This window comes from Hyla sarda, chromosome 4 (assembly GCF_029499605.1).
Source record: "Hyla sarda isolate aHylSar1 chromosome 4, aHylSar1.hap1, whole genome shotgun sequence".
Classification (NCBI taxonomy): Eukaryota; Metazoa; Chordata; class Amphibia; order Anura; family Hylidae; genus Hyla; species Hyla sarda.
The window spans coordinates 203,532,921-203,552,760 of record NC_079192.1 but is presented as its reverse complement, the minus strand read 5'-3'; the positions used below and the strand labels follow the sequence as shown (position 1 = coordinate 203,552,760).

General features: G+C 39.5%; 1 protein-coding gene across 4 annotated transcripts in view; it reads left to right on the top strand.

Annotated features, from left to right (window-relative positions):
- USP6NL (USP6 N-terminal like) overlaps positions 1-19,840 on the top strand; it is a 177,618-nt gene that overhangs the window by 115,626 nt on the left and 42,152 nt on the right. For all 4 annotated transcript variants that reach the window (XM_056573301.1, XM_056573302.1, XM_056573300.1 and 1 more), the window contains 7 exons: positions 5,357-5,396; positions 7,303-7,383; positions 8,392-8,499; positions 12,705-12,814; positions 14,707-14,755; positions 17,112-17,232; positions 17,399-17,493. In XM_056573301.1, the coding sequence (XP_056429276.1) occupies positions 5,357-5,396; positions 7,303-7,383; positions 8,392-8,499; positions 12,705-12,814; positions 14,707-14,755; positions 17,112-17,232; positions 17,399-17,493 (604 nt within the window). The remainder of the gene's footprint in view (positions 1-5,356; positions 5,397-7,302; positions 7,384-8,391; positions 8,500-12,704; positions 12,815-14,706; positions 14,756-17,111; positions 17,233-17,398; positions 17,494-19,840) is intronic.

Sequence of the window (19,840 nt, the reverse complement as noted above, 5' to 3'; positions counted from 1 at the left end):
CATTTTTAAGATCAGCACAAAGACAGAGTGGTGGTCCCAGAGATTCACAGTCTGCATCATTCATTACAGGAACAATGCTGCCGGCCCCAGTTAAAATTCTGCAGGCAAATTGTGTCGAATGTTGAGAATCCTAACCGGGTACCTTGTAGCTAAATATTGTTATCAAGATGACCTTTTCTAAACTAAAATTAAATAAAGTTTAGTGTCTTCCAATCTACCCCCCCCCAAGTACTGTATCTGAATGTTTTAAGTACATTTGTAGAATCCATGGAGATGTTTTATGGCTATTAAACCCATTTTAAATGCTAAAGCTTTATTATTATTTTTTATAAAGATGTTTCATGTTCTCCTGAATTATGTTATTTTGAGCGACCATTTTTAGACTTTTATGTTGAAGCAATTTGTCATCCACACTGCTGCCTGAAGCGCACATAAAAACGTTGCAGCTACAAATTAAAACTAGTCTCATATATTATTTATTAGCCATTTCAATGTAAATTAAGTGAGTTGTGTGTCTACAGGGTCAGGCTGGCAGAGTTTTATTCACTGCCCTGTATAAGAGGAAAAAAGTCACATAAACTAGTACAGGGAGAATTAAAGTACGATACCATGTATATTGTATGAATGCTTGTGAGTCCTGTAACTAGGAAGGTCCAAATAACGGAGTCAGCCATTATTAGATATACAGAAGTTGTTATGAAGCCAATACCTGAAATTATTAATGTAGGGCGACAGAACTGAGAAATTACATCCTCTAGAGTTTCTCTTTCACCTTAAATTTTGATATTCTACTGTTCAAAAGTACCAGTTTGTAAGATTTATACTGATCTAGATAAAAAATGTTTTAATGGTTTGGAAGGAAGCAGCATTGTGCACCCCATGGAGGAGATTTATCAAAACCTGTCCAGAGGAAAAGTTGCTCAGTTGCCCATAGCAACCAATCAGATCGCTTCTTTCATTTTTAACAAGGCCTCTGAAAAATTGAAGAAGTGATCTGATTGGTTGCTATGGGCAACTTTTCCTCTAGACAGGTTTTGATAAATCTCCCCCCATATCCTTATCAGAGCTCATGGGTACAAGGATCAGTAGAATATGTTCGTACTCCATAGATAGTAACAATGTAAACCCTTTCGCTGATAAGCAGCAGCAAAAAAGGTTGATGGGTATTATTGAGATATAACGCATGAATCACCAATGTCTGTGGGATCTCACGTGTCCTAAACTTCTTCTATTTTGCCAACTCCGTAGATAGATATTCTTCCTGAAAAATCCCTTCCCTCTTACAGAGGGAAATAAGCCACTTCCTTCTGTGGGAGACTTATCTTTCTTGAGGGCAAACATATAAAGTACCCCAACCATATTCCCATGACATCTGCTGTTCAACAGTCTCTAGAGGATTAGCTGGTCCTGCAGAAACCAGTGGGTTTGTCCTACAATATTCTAGATTCTAGTGTGGATGAACACCTTTAGAAGCCATCTGAGAAGTATACGTCTCCATTAGGGGCAGGGATGATGTGATTTACCATGTCTGTGCAGTGCCACAGAGAAGACCTCTTTTACAAGTTAGGTTGTAGCACACCAGGTGTACAATACTATTTATTCTTTCCTTGTATATTTTTTTAATTTTTTTGCCTGCAGTTAATGTGTATGGATTAGGCCCCATATTTTTCACCAGTTTTTTTTTGTCGTATAAAATGTCATTGTCCTGGAATAGTTGCATCCCCTCAATATCTTTCCAGAAAATGGCTGCGAAAGTGGAGTATGCACTATTACAAATGAGGACTGTAGCCTTCCTCCTCCAGTTAATATTTGCATGCGTCTGTTTTGGTTTTCTTGGAAGTTCCTAAGTCTGGTTTTCTGGTTTACATTGCAAGGTAAACTTTTCTTTGTACTTAAGGGTGTGATCAGTTTCTTTCTTCGACCTGTGGTAAGTATCGCCACATTGCAAAGAATGAAGATATTCAGCTTACGTATAACTATAGGTCTATGTTTTTACTGGTTATAATTTTGTCTTTTTAGTTGACCTGGCTGCTTACATTCTTTGCATAGTATAATAAGCATGTTATGAGTAACTGTATATATATAATAGTGTTTGTCGTGCGTAAGAAGATAGGAATGAGCCACACACAAGTGACAAGTTGTGAAGTTCCCATCTACTCTCTTACATGGCCATGTACGAGGGGGTGCTGATGCGTATCGAGCTTTACGCAGAAAAAATGGTCTAAAAAGCTGTAAATTGAAAGGTACAAAATCAGATACATATGATTTTAACTTAACTCTATTTTTCCTGTTCTTCCAACTGCTGGTGTAAACACCCATTTGAAGCATTAGTTGCTCTGGAACACACCCAAATAGTTGTCCTTTTAGGTGCTTTTTCTGATATTTGGGAACAAAGAATAGTCAGAAGGAGCCAGATGAGCGAATAGAGTGGATATGGTGTATTACTTAAAAGCCTAAGGAGGTTAATGTTGCTATGGTTACACCTGCAGTGTGTCATGAGGCATTGTCCTCTCTTCTTCATTTGTCAAATGTTTTGGGTATTTGGTGGTTCTCCATGATCATGTCATGAAATACTTTAATTAAAGGAGTTTTCCTATCTCCATTAGTTATCTCCTATCTACAGAATATGGGAAAACAAGCCAGTTAGTAAAGGTCCAAATGCTGGGACCTTTACACATTCCAAGGACTGGGACATATTTGCTCCTGGAATGAGCAACCTTCACAGCCAACATTCCATTACCCCTCTATGGGACCACAAACATTTTCAAGATCAGCACAAAGACAATATAGTGGTGGCCCCACAGTCTGCATCATTCATTACTGGAACAAATATGCCGGCCCCAGTTAAAATTCTGCGGGCAAAATGTGTCGCATGTTAAGAACCCTAACTGGAAACCTTGTAGCTAAAAAATATTGTTATCGAGATGACCTTTTCTAAACTAAAATTAGAATTTTGTCTTCTAATCTGCCCCCCCAAGTGCTGTATCTGAATGTTTAAGTACATTTATAGAAGCCATTGAAATGTTTTACGGCAATTTGCAAGCACAGAGACAGAAGCAGACTTTGCACTGGGTTTCTCACTTTCAGCACTGAATTGGCCAGGTTTAAAATTGACAACCCAACCAATGTTTGCCTATGAAGAGCCACGGTCACCCAAAGGTTGTGTCCTTTCATCATGGATCTGTTTTACACCTTTTCCTTGGGGAAACAGGAACTTAATTATAGTCCCTGCTCTTCAACATTGGACTATTCTGGGGTGCTGCCATGTTCCCTATTGATCAGGAAAGTTATATGGGTAGTTGATTTTTGCACAATTGAATATAGACACATTGGCCAGTACACCCTGGATTCCTAGCTCATTTGTTTTCTAGGTAAGGCTCAATACTTATCAGCACCCCCACGTATCTAGAATGAGAAGGAAGACGAGCATTACAGTAGACATGCCACAGCTTTCTATTTTACGGCCCTTTAACTCACCAAAAACATAATTTTAAGTTGCCCATAAAGCAAGTGGCTTATAAGCAAAAGCATTGTACAGTGGTCCCTCAACATATGATATTAATTGGTTCCAGGAGAACCATCATATGTCGAGTACATAGGTCTATGTAAAAATGGTAATTGGTTCTGGGGCCTTGGAACCATTGTATGTTGAATACATATCTCTATGGGAAACTGCTAATTGGTTCTGGGATGACCATTGTATGTGGAGTGTATGGGGAGTGTTTAACAAACCAGGGTGCCTCCAGCTGTTGCACAACTACAACTCCCTACATGCATGTACAGCCATTGACTGTCTGGGCATGCTGGGAGTTATAGTTTGGCAACAACTGGAGGCACACTGATAGGGAAACATTGATGTATGGGGTGTATAGTGTGTATTTGTAGTGTATGTGATGTGTGACATTGCATACAGTACTGTACAGTTCTTTAAATACCTTCAGGGGGGACAGAATGTCCTCCATTATGATCCTGCCGACTACAGCTCTATAGGAAAGGAAGGGGAGCAGCTCATTGGATGCCTGCAGCAAGATGCTCCAGGCTATTGGCTATGGCTGCACTGGGGGGGGGGGGCTTACACGGAGCTCACAGTGGAAGCCTGTATGAGTTAGAAGGACAGCATGTGAGTAACAGGATGCAGAACGGGGCACACGGGGCACATTAAACAACTGTCAGTTGCTGAAGTTGTCAGCGCTGTCAGATAGCTGTTTGTATGATGGCCCCGACACACAGCAGCATCATATGTCAAGACTGCCTTCAACATACGATGGGCTCTGAGAGGCCATCATATGTTGAAATGATCATATGTCGGGGCCATCATAAGTCGGGGGGTCACTGTACAAGATTCCTCTTGGAGTGCTGGTGGTCAGTCCATGTGAAATGCCTATACTACTTTGTTGCCTTTAATGCATGTATAAGGAGTCTTGTGAAGACAAACCCTTTTATTTGTCCTGTTAGGGGGAAAAGTATGGTTAGGTGGAGCTTTTCCCATTGGGATTCTGAAGCTGGACCTGCATCGATTAGCTTAGAACTAGCGTTAATATGAAAAGGGCTTGTCTTCATAAGACTCCTTTTCAGAAGTTCATTTAAGGAAAATCCTTCCTAAGGTGGAAGTGGCATTAAACAAGGTTTACTTGTCCCTATGGTTTTAAGTAGAGATGAGCCAACTTACAGTAAATTCGATTCGTCACGAACTTCTCGGCTCGGTGGTTGCTGACTTTTCCTGCATAAATTAGTTCAGCATTCAGGTTCTCCCGTGGGCTGGAAAAGGTGGATACAGTCCTAGGAGACTCTTTCCTAGGACTGTATCCACCTTTTCCAGACCACCGGAGCACCGGTAAGCTGAACTAATTTATGCAGGATAAGTCATCAACTGCCGAGCCGAGAAGTTCGTGACGAATCGAATTTACTGTAAGGTCGCTCATCTCTAGTTTTAAAGTCTTGATACAGTTTTGAGGAACTATATGATGTGCAGTTCCCTTATAATATTGAGTAGTGTGCAGAGTGGGTGGGAGTGAGACAGAAATGCAGGCAGTCTCTGTGAGATACATGTTATTTCATTGCCCTTATTTACCATGCCTGGACAGGCTGACAAGGCCCTGTTAACAAAGTGCTGTTCTAAATACGTCATCCTGGGGTTAAATCCCCCAAATCTTTCCTTCTGAAGATAATAAAATTCTGGTTGAGAATGGTTTGGCTGTTAGTGTGCATGCTGTGGATGGTTCTAATACTACTGTCTGAGCTGCTGAAAGCCGAGAGGAATAATGCCTGTGCTTATACTGCCTCTAACTGGATGAGGAAATGTCATGCAGCTTATTGGACTATAGGATCACATTTCTCATTTACTTTCTCTTTTTAGTGATGAAGAACTACCTGTACATGATGGAGCTTTAGACAGGGTATGTATAGACAGAGTGTATTCCATTTAGTGCATTACATGCTGTTATACTTAAGGTTCTGTACTCCGGATGGGAAAGATCGCAGTATGTATTGTGAGATTTATAGTTTAACATATTTAGTTTCCAAATAGAATAACACATTTTTTATCTTATTAATATACGGTAACTAGCGGAGTACCCGGTGTTGCCCGGTTTTTTCTTCCTAATCCTTGTTTGGGAGGAAAAGCATCATAGGAGGTAACAAAGGAAGGGGAATATGATGAGGAGAAGGAATGTGTTAGCTATATCAAGTCCTTTAAAGCTCTTTGATAAACAATAGCACCATCCAGTCACAAAATTTGAGAATGGTGGATTAGAAGGGGTTTTTCTCAAATGTGTCATCTATGGAGACAGTGTCCTAACTATTTTACTAATGATAAACTGGTTTCTTTTATATGGTCATCGTCCTGACAGGTAATATTTGGCTTGGAGATCCAGCTGGTCTAATAAGGGGAACAAGGAAGGATGAGAAGGGGAAGAAGATGATGTGTAGTTTCTGTCCCATATGTCAAGCATTAGGGGTTAAGGGGAAGAAATATCCAAAAAGTTTCTGAAATAGATTGGATGATTGTACAGTGTCACTCAAACTTCCCCAGGGAGATAGGAAGTAGTCACAGATTCTTTTTAATTTTTTTTTTTTATATGTACATAGGTTGTAGCTGTATGATTTTACATCCATGTTAAAAAAAACAACAAAAAAAAGAAAATCTTGATTCGAGTTTCTTTATAGAATGATGCATCCAGTCAGTCCATTTTGAAATCAAGCAGATGTAGTACTGTAGGAGGATGAAAACAAACTAACAAATATGTGAAATCTCTTATCTTTACCCTCTTTTTGGACATTTTTGTATTTAATACACTGTATTTCCACAAAGCTAAGTGTGAAATGTTACTAGGAAATGTGCACAGCTTGTGGATTTTGTGTTAGCAAGAATAAGTTTGACTATTGAAGCTTCATGAATGTCCTGCTAAGGTAATATGACAAATGCTAATGGAACCATGCGATTTTGTAGGAAGTCCCAGGAACAATTACTCATAAAGAATAATGCACCTAAGTTTCCTGCTATGTTATCGGTCTTATCTTCAGCTGTGTATGAGCTGCTTTTATAAAGTTACTCATGAAAGTTGTGTTCGTTTAATCCAGCATCTAGTAACCTGCATATTCTGATAGTCTGTTGTAAAATGGCAAGATATAAACCCTGCGGAATGACAACAGAGAGAGCACCTAGTCTGTCCAGTCTGCCCTTATATTATTTCCTTCATATTCCCCATTTTGGTGTATGTGTATATTTTTGGACTTTAATTTAACTTTAACTTTTATGCTTAAGACCTTCCACCATATTTGTAGTGTGTCTTGAATTAATTGTGTTTTTGTTGATGCATCTTTTTAAGTGAGCTCTCCAGAAGTCTATTTATGTAATACATTTAACAATCTGGCAAAACGAAGTGGAGATCAACAACTGAGAAGTGTCTGATTACAAATACAGAAGATGTTTTTTCTATGTTGTACTATCTCTATAGATATTCTCCACTTTTAATAATAGATTCAATCAGGCTCTATCAAAGTTTCAGTATTAGTTAATGCTCACAGAAAAGTGAACCACCACCTTAATGAGTTAAAAGGATTTTGTCACAATTCATAAAAGACCTGTACATGAAGGCCGGGATGTGTAGTAATAAGCCTTCAACATTTCACCAGAAGCCACAGGGATGCTGAGCTGTAGAGCATGGTGAAGGGTCATGACCACAAAAAGATTTCACGATCAGTGGACATTTCCTTTAAGTATTATAGAAAAACATTGAATCAAGCTGTTTTACAATATTTAAACATTTAATAAAAGTTAATAATAATATTTATCTTTTTTAGCAAAAGTTTCTAGAAATTGAGAGAACCTCCAAATGGCTGAAAATGTTGAAAAGCTGGGACAAGTACAAGAACTCAGAAAAGGTAATGAATGTGGCTTCTTAACCCCTTAAGGACCAAGCCCATTTTGACCTTAAAGGACATGTCTCACAGTAAAAAATTATTCAGCTTTTAGTGCAGAAGGTAAAGTTTTATATAGGTTTGTAAATCACTTCCATTACCAATACTGCTTGGAAACAAGCTTTTTCTGCATTCTTCTGTCTGACAGGAAGTTCAGCTGTTCCAGGTTTTCATGACTTACGACCCCCTATTCAGGCTGTTATCAGCAGCATCCCGGGGCCGTGACGTGACAATTACCCAGAAAACCCCTGTGCTGCAGAAAGCTCCCTGTGCTCGGCCTTAGCCCCTCCCATCTGATGAATATTCACACTGTCCTCCCTCTGTTCTGCAGTGATTGGCTGAGCAGCACTGCCTATATGTCGGCTGATTCAGATCATAGCAGCCCCAGCAAACAGGCTGATTCTCTCCCCTCTCCTTGCTAATGTTTTTACACTGAGAACGGAGGAGAGGGGGAGGTGAGGGAGCTGCCAGTGTAGAGCTGTCACACTGAGAATGGAGGAGAAGGAGAGAGGGAGCTGCGAGAGTAGAGCTGTCACACTGAGAACTGGGGAGAGAGGGATTTACGGGGCTAGAGCTGAGGAGGAGAGGAGTGCAGAGCAGGGGGAGGTGATTGTGCCAGTGTCAAGCTGTTTCACTGAGAGAAGCAGAGGGGAGGGGGAGGGAGTGATTTTACAGTTGTCTTTTGCAGGAGCAAACATATCAGCTTTTTCTGCTAAAGCCACAATACTTACTTAAGGAAACTACTTACATTGATTATAAGTTGTTGAAAAAACTGTGTTGATTTTTAGTTTTTTATTTATATATTTTTAGTGCAGTAAATGTTTAGCTTAGGTGTAGGTGTGTCAAATAGAAAAAATAAATTAAAATGGTTGGACCTTCTAGGACTTGCACATTAAGGGCATTAAATCTGCAGCACATCCTGTATGTGTGAACATACCCTAATTGTTATATTTTTTTCCCTATGGAATAAAGCTTCACAGAAGAATTTACAAAGGCATTCCCCTTCAGCTGCGAGGTCAAGTATGGTCTCTAATACTGGAAGTCCCAAAATTAAAAGATGAGAGAAAAGATCTTTATACGGTAAGATTTTATTTAACGATTTTGAGGACGATATATCATACCTTGTGCAAAGGAACCATTAAGCTGCTGCTGCTTCTTTTTTTTTTCCTCTGAAATATGAAGACTGGAATCTGATTGTTGTGGGCAACTCCTCCACTGTTTCTTTGCACACTGTTTCATAAATCTATACTTGTATCCTTAGGTTATGATCAAAAATTGTGCAAAAAATCACCTACAGAGTGCACCCTCTGCATTGCACACAGTGAAATGTTTGGCAGACATTTGCTGTGATTCCACACATTAAAGACCTGAAAGTCCACACATTATATGCCAATAGTTAAGAAATATTGATAAGCCTAGTTTCACATTTATGTGATCTACATTCAAGATATACATTGGCATCTTGGCAGGAAAGTACAACATTATGCTGATGTGTGTGTATATTCTCTACTGTTTGTGCTTTGTATAATAAGTTCAGTGAACAAGACATAGTCTATAAACCCCTTAAGGACCAGGACAATTTTTTTTTTGCACTTTCCTTTTTTCCTCCTCCCCATCTTAAAACCAGAACACTTTCAATTTGGCACCTACAGACCCAAATAAGGGATTGATTTTTGTATCACCAATTATACTTTGTAGTGACATCAGTTATTTTATAACAAAATCTGCGGCAAAAGAAAAAAATGGTGAAATAAATAAAAAACAATTTTCTAACTTTTGGGGGCTTCCGTTTCTAGGCAGTGCACGTTTAACTACATTTAAACTACATGCACCAAAATTAGGTAAACGTAGTCAGCAGGATCCTGCCGACTACGTTTACCTATGCACCAAAATTAGTATGCTGAAAATTTTCCACTTCTGACCCCTATATTTTTTTTTATTTTTCCTCATATGGGGTTATATGAGGACTCATTTTCTGCACTGCAGTCTGTAGTTTTTATTGGTACTATTTTTGATTTGATATCACTTTCTGTTAGCTTTTTTTTATAAATTTTTACGGTATATAAAGTGACCAAAAATGCACAATTCTGGACTTTGGCATTTTTTTTACAAGTACGCCATCGACCGAATGGTTTAACTAACCTTATATTTTAATAGTTCGGACATTTACGCATGTGCCGGTACCGCATATGTTTATTTTTTATTACATTATTTTATTTAAAAAATGGGAAAAGTGGGATGATTCAAACTTTTTTTTTATCAGGGAAGGGGTTAATTCACTTATTAACTTTTTTTTTTACACTTATTTTTTTAAATTCCTCGTAGGTTGCTATAACATGCAATCTTGCGATTGCATACACTTTTTAATGCTGAGCTTTGGCTGCGGTTCCGAGACTAGGGTGTACAGGTACACCCTTGGTTCTTTGGATTGAAAAGTTTTATTATATTTTGACAAGAAAACAGAAAAACAAGTATACAAAAATAACATTTCCATACAAAGGAAGAAAAAATAAAGGGAACAAATCTGTTCACGTAGTAAAATAACACCACAAATCAGGATCATATAAAAGGTGCAGAAAATACATACTCAGCTAGGAAGGTATTACTCATCAAGGCAGCATTAAATTACAGCAAGTCAACATCCTATTCTAGTCAGTGGGATAACGTCACAGCATAGACAATAAGGAACAAACACAAATACAAGTGAATAAGTAATGTAAGCCCAACAAGGCGACCATACATTGTCATAGATCAACTGTCTAATTTAGTCAGAAAAACAACATCTGAGCTTAGAAATGAAGAAGCATAATCTCACATCCAGGTGAGTAATAGATATAAATCATTGCTACAGTAACCGTAAGACTAGGGGGGGGACTAAACAACTCTAGAAAAACCCTAACAGCAAAAGGGATAATCTAACATTATTATCAGGTAAGGAACAGAAGAGGTGAACAAGTAAAAGTCAGCCAAAGGGCAGACTAGACAGAAGGGGAGTAAAAAAATGGAGTGGACTAAACAAACATTGAAAGAAAACAAACAAAGACATAGGGGGAGACCGAGGAATAAGAAAAGAGACAATACTGTACACCACAGACACAGTAGGGGGAAACAATAAGGGGAGGGAACGGGAAGGAGAGCAGAGGGAGGAATGGTAGGAGAGGCGATCACGGGTGGGCAGGAGTGGCCGGTGTTAATAAGGTCTGAAAACTAGGGGAGGATTGAAATGGGAGCCACTCAAGCCAGGTTGCAGCATAGCAGTGATAGTCCTCCGGTGTAAGGGCCAGTAGTTCTTCCATGCGCTGGGTAGTCTCTATCTCCTCCAACCATTCCCCAACTGAGGGAGGTGACGAAGAACGCCACTTGCGAGGTATGACTGTGCGAGCAGCTTGTAACATATATGACTCAGGAGAGACTTACGGAATGAGGTGGAGGACATGGGGAAACTAAACAGAAGAACAGCCTCAGGGGAGTTAGGTACCGATATACCAGTGACCTCTCGGATAGTCCGGAGAACAGAGGTCCAAAAGGACGAGAGAAGTGGACGGCCCCACCAAATATGAGTCATGGTGCCCGCAGAACCCCCCCTCCGCCAACAAGCCTCAGGGACAGAGGGGTACCAGCGAGGAAGCTGAGTTGGGACCCGGTACTAAGAATTTTATAGTTAGTTTCTTGAGCTTTGGTAGCTATGATAGATTTATGTGTGAGGCGGAAACAGTTAGACCACTGAGTGGGGGTTAGAGTGGACCCCAATTCCCGCTCCCACGCAGTGCAAAAAGAAGGCAGCGAAGAGGTGCGTTTTGAAAGCAACATGCGATAGAGAAAACCTATGGCATGAGGGGGTACCGGTGGCAGCAGACACAGCTTCTCAAAGGCAGTCAGTCCTCTGTGCAAGTTCATGGAATGCTTAATAGAAGCATAGAAATGCTGGAGTTGGAGATACCAGAAGGATCCACCACCCCGGGAAGCTGCGTCCCCACCCAACTCCGCGGCAGACTTAAGGCCCGTGGGGGAGAGTACATGACACCCTTGGTTCTTAGGGGAGGAATGGCGCACACTGGCAGAGCAGCCCCAGTGCCACTCAAACCAGTCCCTGGGCTGCGCCTCCCCACAGACACGATGCCACGGCTGCAATGGATGCTGCACAGCACCACAACAGTGTGCACAGATGTAAAAGCTCACTTCCCATGTGCTCCCAGTCAGACAAGGAGACTGCCAGAAAGAATATAGCCCTATGCAGCTTCCTGTCAATTTATGTAGACCTGGGTTGAGGGGAGGGGAAGTTATGGAGAAAAAAAACTAAAAACATTTATTACACTTTTAGTTTAGCTCACTAGTCTGAATTTCTCTCAAAGGGAAGGGGCGTGGCCTCACTGTAAAGGTCTCTGCCCCCTCCCTCAGTGTGCTGTCTGCTCACATTAGCATTAGCAAAACTACAACTCCCAGCTTGTCCTCACTGACAGTAGGCGGGACACAAGCTGACAGTGGGAGGATTTTTCCTCCAGCTGTAAGCCCTGCACTCACAGCTGTCAATCAAGGAAGTGGGTCCATGACATAGGTGATGACGCATGGACACAGTAGGACTAGTATGTGTCCAAGCAGACAGGGGGACAGTTGCTTGACTGACTTTTTAGTATGAAATACTGAAAATGTTGTAATGAAAGCAATTGTAAAACCTATTGGCTTTGCATGCTTTACAACATATCAAAAGTTTTTGTATCTGACAGTGCCCATTTAAATTACTTCTGTAAAAAAAATCTTAATCCTTCCAGTACTTCCAGCTGCTGTATGCTCTACAGGAAATTGAGTTGCTCTTTTCAGTCTGACCACGGTGCTCTGTGTCAGGAACTGTTTGGAGCAGGAGAGGTTTGCTATGGTGATTTGTTCCTACTCTGGACAGTTCTTGATACGGACAGAGGTGTCGGCAGAGAGCACTGTGGTCAGACTGAAAAGAACAACTCCACTTCCTCTGGAACATACAGCAGCTGATAAGTACTAGAAGGATTAAAGGGGTATTCCGGGCAAAAACATCTTATCCGCTTATCTACATCTACATCCCCTCTTTTCGAAAGGATGTACCAGCCATCCCTCCCCTCCCATAGACATGTCTAGAGGGATATGACGTGACGTCACAAACACTGAAGCTCCAAGCTTCTGTGTTCAGAACTCTGTGGTGGTGGCCCTTCGGGTAGGGGATAAGATGTCTAGTGGCAGAGTACCCCTTTAAGCATTAGTTCTCTAGGTTTTTCTCAATTTCTTACGTGCTGTATATTTAATTACCACCTTAGGTTCTGAAACGAAAAGCAAGAAGCCTTTCACCTGATATCCGACAGATTGATCTAGATGTGAACCGAACATTTCGAGACCACATAATGTTTAGAGATCGATATGGTGTAAAGTATGTATAAACCTTTTATCCACTATGTTTAGAACATCTTTTTGTGCCAATATGAATAGTGTCCAATTTACTTGTTTTAATGTTTTCTGTTTTCATATGCACCCTGAGTATATGCATACAGATGCACAGATTTGCTCTTTTGGCCTCTACTAGGAAGAAATACGTTTCTTTAATAGTTAACACACAAGTGTATACTGTACTGCTGCACGTTATCATGATTTAGATTGAAAGCCCTAGTGGGGACAGGGACCAATTTGAGTGTGCAGCACTGCAGAATCTGTGTGCGCTGTGCTATGCATGGATGAGGTGATGATGGAGCCTAACAAATTGAAAAACACATTTCAGCAAGTGTGTTATATAGTGTATTTGACGACACCATCTGACATTTATAGGCTGAACATCTATGTACATGTAGGGCATAGCCTTCAAGAACTGTCTGTAACAAAAGGGCTTTATACACTCACTGACAAAAAAAGCAATGCACCAAGATGGATTTAAATGAATTGAATAAAACTCTGTGTAACGTTAATGGTAGTGTAGTCTGGTTGTAGTTTTGTCAGGATAACAGAAGAAGTGTATTATACTATCTGTGACAGTGTCATTTTCACAAGGCAACAATTTGACATTAAATCAAAATTAAAGGGGTATTCTAAAAAAAAAAAAAAGTTTTTCCTGGATCAACTGGCTCCAAAAAAGTTAAACAGATTTGTAAATTACTTCTATTAAAAAATCTTAATCCTTCCAATAATTATCAGATACTGAAGTTGAGTTGTTCTTAACTGTCTGGAAACAGTGCTCTCTGCTTGTCTTGGGAACTGCACAGAGTAGAAGAGGTTTGCTATGGGGATTTTCTTCTACTCTGGACAGCTTCCGAGATGCGTGTCATCAGAGAGCACTTAGACAGAAAAGAACAACTCAACTTCAGCAGCTCATAAGTACTGAAAGGATTAAGATTTTCGTAGAAGTAATTTACAAATCTGTTTAACTTTCTGGAGCCAGTTGATATATAAAAAAAAAAGTTTTTTCTTGGATTACCCCTTTAAGCAAATTGTTAGATTGCAGCTTACATAAATAGCCAAGCACACAAGGCGAGCAGTCTGACCCCCATTTATCAGACATTTATGGCTTATCCATAGATGTCATTCCTAGAAATACTTGTTAGTTTCTAATACACCCAGCCAAGCTTATTTCAGGATTTAGAAAATTGTACTGCTATCAATTTGAAGGTTTTCTTTATACATGTTTAGTTTTTTGTTGTTTTCTGGATGTAAATAATGTTAGATACACATGTATGAGTAGTAAAATGTTGATAATACTTAGTGACACGGATTTTGAATCATATAGAAAAACATCTCTTTGATACTATATAGAGATGTATTTGAACTTTTGTGATGTGCTGCACGCTTATTCAGGCTGAGTTGCAAATGTTAACTTTTGTATACTCAATGATCAGAGAAGCTTTCAGACCTATTTATGCAGAATGCAGGTAAAACTAGGTTTGCTTGTTCAATGCCTGGTTTTACAAGCAGATAATGATATGAGATTTTTTATCAATCATGGTAAATACTTTTTAAATGAAGCTACTTGGTTGACTTGAATGTTATTACTACGTGTATAGCTTCTGATCATCATAGATCCACTTATCATATTGAAGCTCTCTATAGCAGAGGTACAACCACTTGATGTCTTCCAGGCTAAACTCTATTGAACGGAGCTGTCAGTACTTCTTATATTGATTATACATGCTTTTGTTCCTTTCAGCCTCTTGTTAGTTTATTAGAGCAGCGCAAATGGCTTTCATGTATAAATTCCAATTAGATAAAATGTATGAAATGTGTTTTTAAGCTGCCCGAATGATGTATTGCTAAAAGTTTTTGCTTTTCTCCCCACAGACAACAGGCTTTATTTCATGTGTTAGCAGCATATTCATTGTATAATACGGTAAGTGGGTGCGGAAGTAGTTTAATTAAGATGATTTTTTTTTTTTTCTTTTTCAGAATGCTATGATAATTTGAAGAATTATCAATTTTTTTTTTATCACCCAGCTTGAACTCTCAGAAACAAGGAGACCACTTATATTGATATTGCTCCAACAACCTTAGTGTTCCTGTTATCTGAAAAAACATTACATGTCACAGACACACATCAAAAGTTATGGTCGGTCAGGGTCCGGGTGTTAAGATCCCCGCAAATCGAACGAACCAGGAAAAGTGTGCAACTTGGCACGCTTTTCTACTTGGCTCACTGCTCTCCCCATCTTACTTGAGTTGGTGGATTCTTTAGTTGGCTTCATAGACTTACCTTCTGCATTGAGACTGGGAGTAAAGCGCTAAGCCACTCGCTTCTCCTGGCTCGTTCTCTTAATTGATGTTTAATTAACTTATTTTCTGATCTATTAGTACACCAAATCCTCTATGGCTTCTTTGCTGTGCGTTTATCCTATAATGCTCTCTTGGGAAAGGTGCGAGGTGCCATGTAGGGAGTTATCCCCAAGAAACTAAATCCAAATCGCTCTGACATCACACTACTGTATATTCACAGTGGTATGCTGATAACTGTTCACTGTTACTATATAGCAGGGGTCACAAAGACCCTAGACCATTGCTAGAGCACTGAAACTCAGTTACCCTTTAGATTTCACAAGGGATAGTGACTGCAGCATCTATACAGAAGGAAGAGCCCCCATTGTTACCCAGATATGTAACCGAGGTGCAGTTGGGTTCTAATGGCAGCTAGGGACCTAAAAGAGACCCATACACTTACCATTGCTATATGCCAATTAGTCATAGTGAGAGGCAATAATGCCATGTTAATGAAGTGGTTAATGAGACCTTGTATACAGCACTCAGGCTCATAATGTGAAAGAACGTAGCTAGCCAGAGTCACAGTTGCGAGTTCTGTACTAGCCCGCCCTGTGAGGTTAGCTCCTGACTTGGCATAAGTGCCGATAAGCACATGAAATTGAGATGGATTGTAGTCTTTGCCAGTATTTTGTCTTTACCATTGTGTGGGGAGTGTTGCCAAGGTAGGCAATCTGATTACAATGGTGATTGATGGGCCAAGTGAAGCTCTGACACCCAGCATCTAATGACACAATGTACTGGGATTTGTTATCCTGTTAGTAGGTATATTTTATGTATATACAGGATACCTTATAATGTTTCTAAGCACTGTATGTCTTGTATTACTAGACAGGGTATTAAGATTTTCTATATTTGTGTGTTAGCATTCGGTTTCTTTTCTGCTTAAATGGAAACAAATGAAATAAAGCATTTGCTGACTGCAGAACCTGATGTTTTATCATTGATTCTCTGGTGTTTTTTATGGAAATAATGTGCAATTTCAAGAGGCCTAATTGTACAGAGTGATGAATACCCCAGTTCATCTGCATTAAATTATAGCTAAAGCACAGAAGGTGCTAGCTGCAAAAATCTGCTCACATATTGAGGAATCAGAACAGGTGGCAGGGGTAGAAGGTTCTGATAATTTTTCTAATCGCCCAACATGATTCCTCTATATATAGCTTGCACTACCTGGGCATGGCAGGTCTTGCAGGTCCCTTCTTCTGTGTTAATATCAGTGGTCTCACCATCGCTTCTACAGGAACATCTGTGTGTAATTATCATGTTGGTCACAATGCGCAGAGAATTCACACTGCTCGGGGAGCACTGCACATGCTAGATCTCTGTACAACCAGATGGTATTTAAGTGTATGCGAGAAATCTCTTGGCAAAAGTTCTGCATGGTGTCAAAAACCAGACTTGTTAACCCTCCAAAGCTGGCAATGTGTTGAAAGCCCGAGTAGTTACAGTGCATGTGTTGAATTAACAAATCTCCACGTACATGGAATTCACAGCCTGTGTCTTTGAAGGAAAAGTGTTTCTGCACTTAAATAGTCATGTTAAATGACCATCATTAAAAGTTCTGTCATTTTGTGCTATGTGTCCAAACACAAAATTTGGTCCGAGTAAAGAACTTTCAGGGGGCAATAGATTTGCTGCTGATTCCCAGAAAAATCCTACATGTGAATTAATTCTTAGGGTCAATCTGCACGTGTCAGATTTTATGTGCAGATTTGCACAGGTAAAGTTTACCGTGGATTACAGTTCAAGGCAAAGTGAATCAAAATCAAGGAAACAATAATGTGATAATTTATACAGTGGATTTTGCTTCTTTGTAATGTGGCAGAGCTGAAATATGTTGTGAACAGCAAGTTTACACCCCCTAGAAGCTAACCTACTATAAGTGAATATTGTAATAAAAGCACTAACTTTTAACATATTATGCTCTTGTACAGGAGGTTGGATACTGTCAGGGCATGAGCCAGATTACTGCATTACTTCTCATGTACATGAATGAAGAAGATGCCTTTTGGGCCCTTGTAAAACTGTTCTCGGGGCCTAAACATACATTGCATGGTAAGAATTACATTTATTTACATTGTCATTTAGAGTGATTTGTATATGATTCTGTAAATAATAAAAAGTAAACCATTCATCGTGTCTGTATGTACGACACAGATCTATATATATATATATATATATATTTTTTAACATTCATGTTTTCTGTTTCTCTCTTTTATAGGCTTTTTTGTCCCAGGTTTTCCAAAACTATTAAGGTTTCAGGAGCATCATGATAAAATAATAAAGAAATTTATGCCTAAACTTAAACAGCACTTTGTAAGTAAATGGCTCCACATAAAGACAATATAGGATGGTTAGTTTACTGGATACTTCAGTGTTTTGCTAACAGGGACTTTTTTTTTTTTTTTAAGAATCTTTTCCTCTGTAATATATAAAAGGAGAACTTCACTTATGGCATTAAAATCTTAAAAAATAAAAAATGAAAAAAAGTGGAGCATCTTCATAAATACTGTTTTTACTTAGTACTTCATTTTGAGTTTATATGCAATTTTCTGCTCTAAAATTGCCAGTTGCTTTTTTTTTTAAATGATGTTTTTTTAGTACATAACTGTAGTTTTTCAAAAAAAAAAAAAATACCGGTAATTTGACTTCGTGATTTCAAAAGTGTGAAAGATGCCACAAAACTGCCCCAGATCTCCTTAAGAGTGTATTCACATTATGTTGGCAACTGGATCTGGCAGGAAAATTTCAAAACTGCCTCCTGTCCTATCCCTGTTCCGTACTTGTAGTTTTGCAATATCTGGAGGGCCACAGTTTGGAGATCACTGTGCGGTGGCTTCTAAACTGTGGCCCTCTAAATCTTGCAAAACTACAACTCCCAGCATACACGAACAGCAAACTGCTTTCTCTCCATGCTGGGAGTTGTAGCTGCGTACCTCCAGCTGTTGCATAACTACATCTTCCAGCATGCCCTTTGGCGATCAGTACATGCTAGGAGTTGTAGTTTTGAAACAGCTGGAGGCACACTGGCTGAAAAACACTGAGTTAGATAACAGAACTTAACTGAAGGTTTTCCAACCAGTCTGCCTCCAGCTGTTGCAAAAGTACAACTCCTAGCATGCACGGTCTATCAGTGCATGTTGGGAGTTGTAGTTTTGCAACAGCTGGAGGTTTGTTCCCCATGTGAATGTACAGGGTACATGGACAGGTTTACAGTGAGTTTCCTGCTTCAAATTTTCCCCCGCAGTGCGGGAAGCTCGCCTTAAACTACACTACAACAACACATAATAAAGAGTAAAACACTACATATACACCCCCTTACACTGCCCCCCCAATAAAAATGAAAGACGTATCGTACGGCAGTGTTTCCAAAAGAGAGCCTCCAGCTGTTGCAAAACAACAACTCCCAGATTTCTGGACAGCCACTGACTGTCCATGCATGCTGGGAGTTTAGCAACAGCAGGAGGCACCCTGTTTGGGAATCACTGGCATAGAACACCCTTATGTCCACCCCTATGCAATCCCTAATTAAGTCCTCAAATGGGCATGGCGCTTTTTCACTTTGGAGCCCTGTCATATTTCAAGGAAACAGTTTAGGGCCACATATGAGGTATTTCTGTATTCGGGAGAAATTGCGTTATACATTTTTTTTTTCCTTTTACCCCTTATGAAAAGGTAAAGTTGGGGTCTACACCAGCATCTTAGTGTAAAAAAAAATTTAAATGTTTACACTAACATGCTGTTGTTGCCCCATACTTTTAATTTTCAAAAGCGGTAAAAGGAAAAAAAGACCCCCAAAATTTGTAACACAATTTCTCCTGAGTACAGAAATACCCCATATGTGGGTGTAAAATGCTCTGGGGGCGCACAACAAGGCTCAGGAGTGAGAGCGCACTGTGTGCATTTGAGGCCTAAATTGGTGATTTGCACAGGGGTGGCTGATATTACAGCAGTTCTGGCATAAATCCAAAAAAATAAATACCCACATGTGACCCCATTTTGGAAACTACACCCCTCACAGAATGTAACAAGGGATGGAAAAATAAAAATGTTAAAATAATTTTTTTTTCAAGTAAAATGCTGGTGTTACCCTACATTTTTCCTTTTCACAAGGGAAAATAGGGAAAAAAAATTAATAATGTGTAACCCCATTTTTTCTGAGTAAGAACATACCCCATATGTGGATGTAAAGTGCTCTGCGGGCGAACTACAGTGCTCAGAAGAGAGGGAGCTCCATTGGGCTTCTGGCAAGAAAATTTGTCCGGAATTGAAAAATAAAAGTGTAAAATTTGGGTAAAAATCTGCATTTTAGTGGAAAATAAAATTCATTTACACATCCAACTAAAGTTTGTCAAACACCTCTGGGACCCCTTGTTACATTCCCTGAGGGGTTTAGTTTCCAAAATAGTATACCATGTGTGTTTTTTTTTTTTTTTTCTGTTCTTTTCTGGCACAATAGGGGCTTCCTAAATGTGAGATGTCCCCCAAAAACGATTTCACAAAAACTCTCCAAAATTCTATTGTCGCTCCTTCCCTTCTGAGCCCTCTAGTGCACCCACAGAGCACTTGACATACACATATGAGGTATTTCCTTACTCGAGAGAAATTGGGTTACAAATTTAAGGGTGATTTATCTCCTTTTACCCCTTGTAAAAATTCTAAA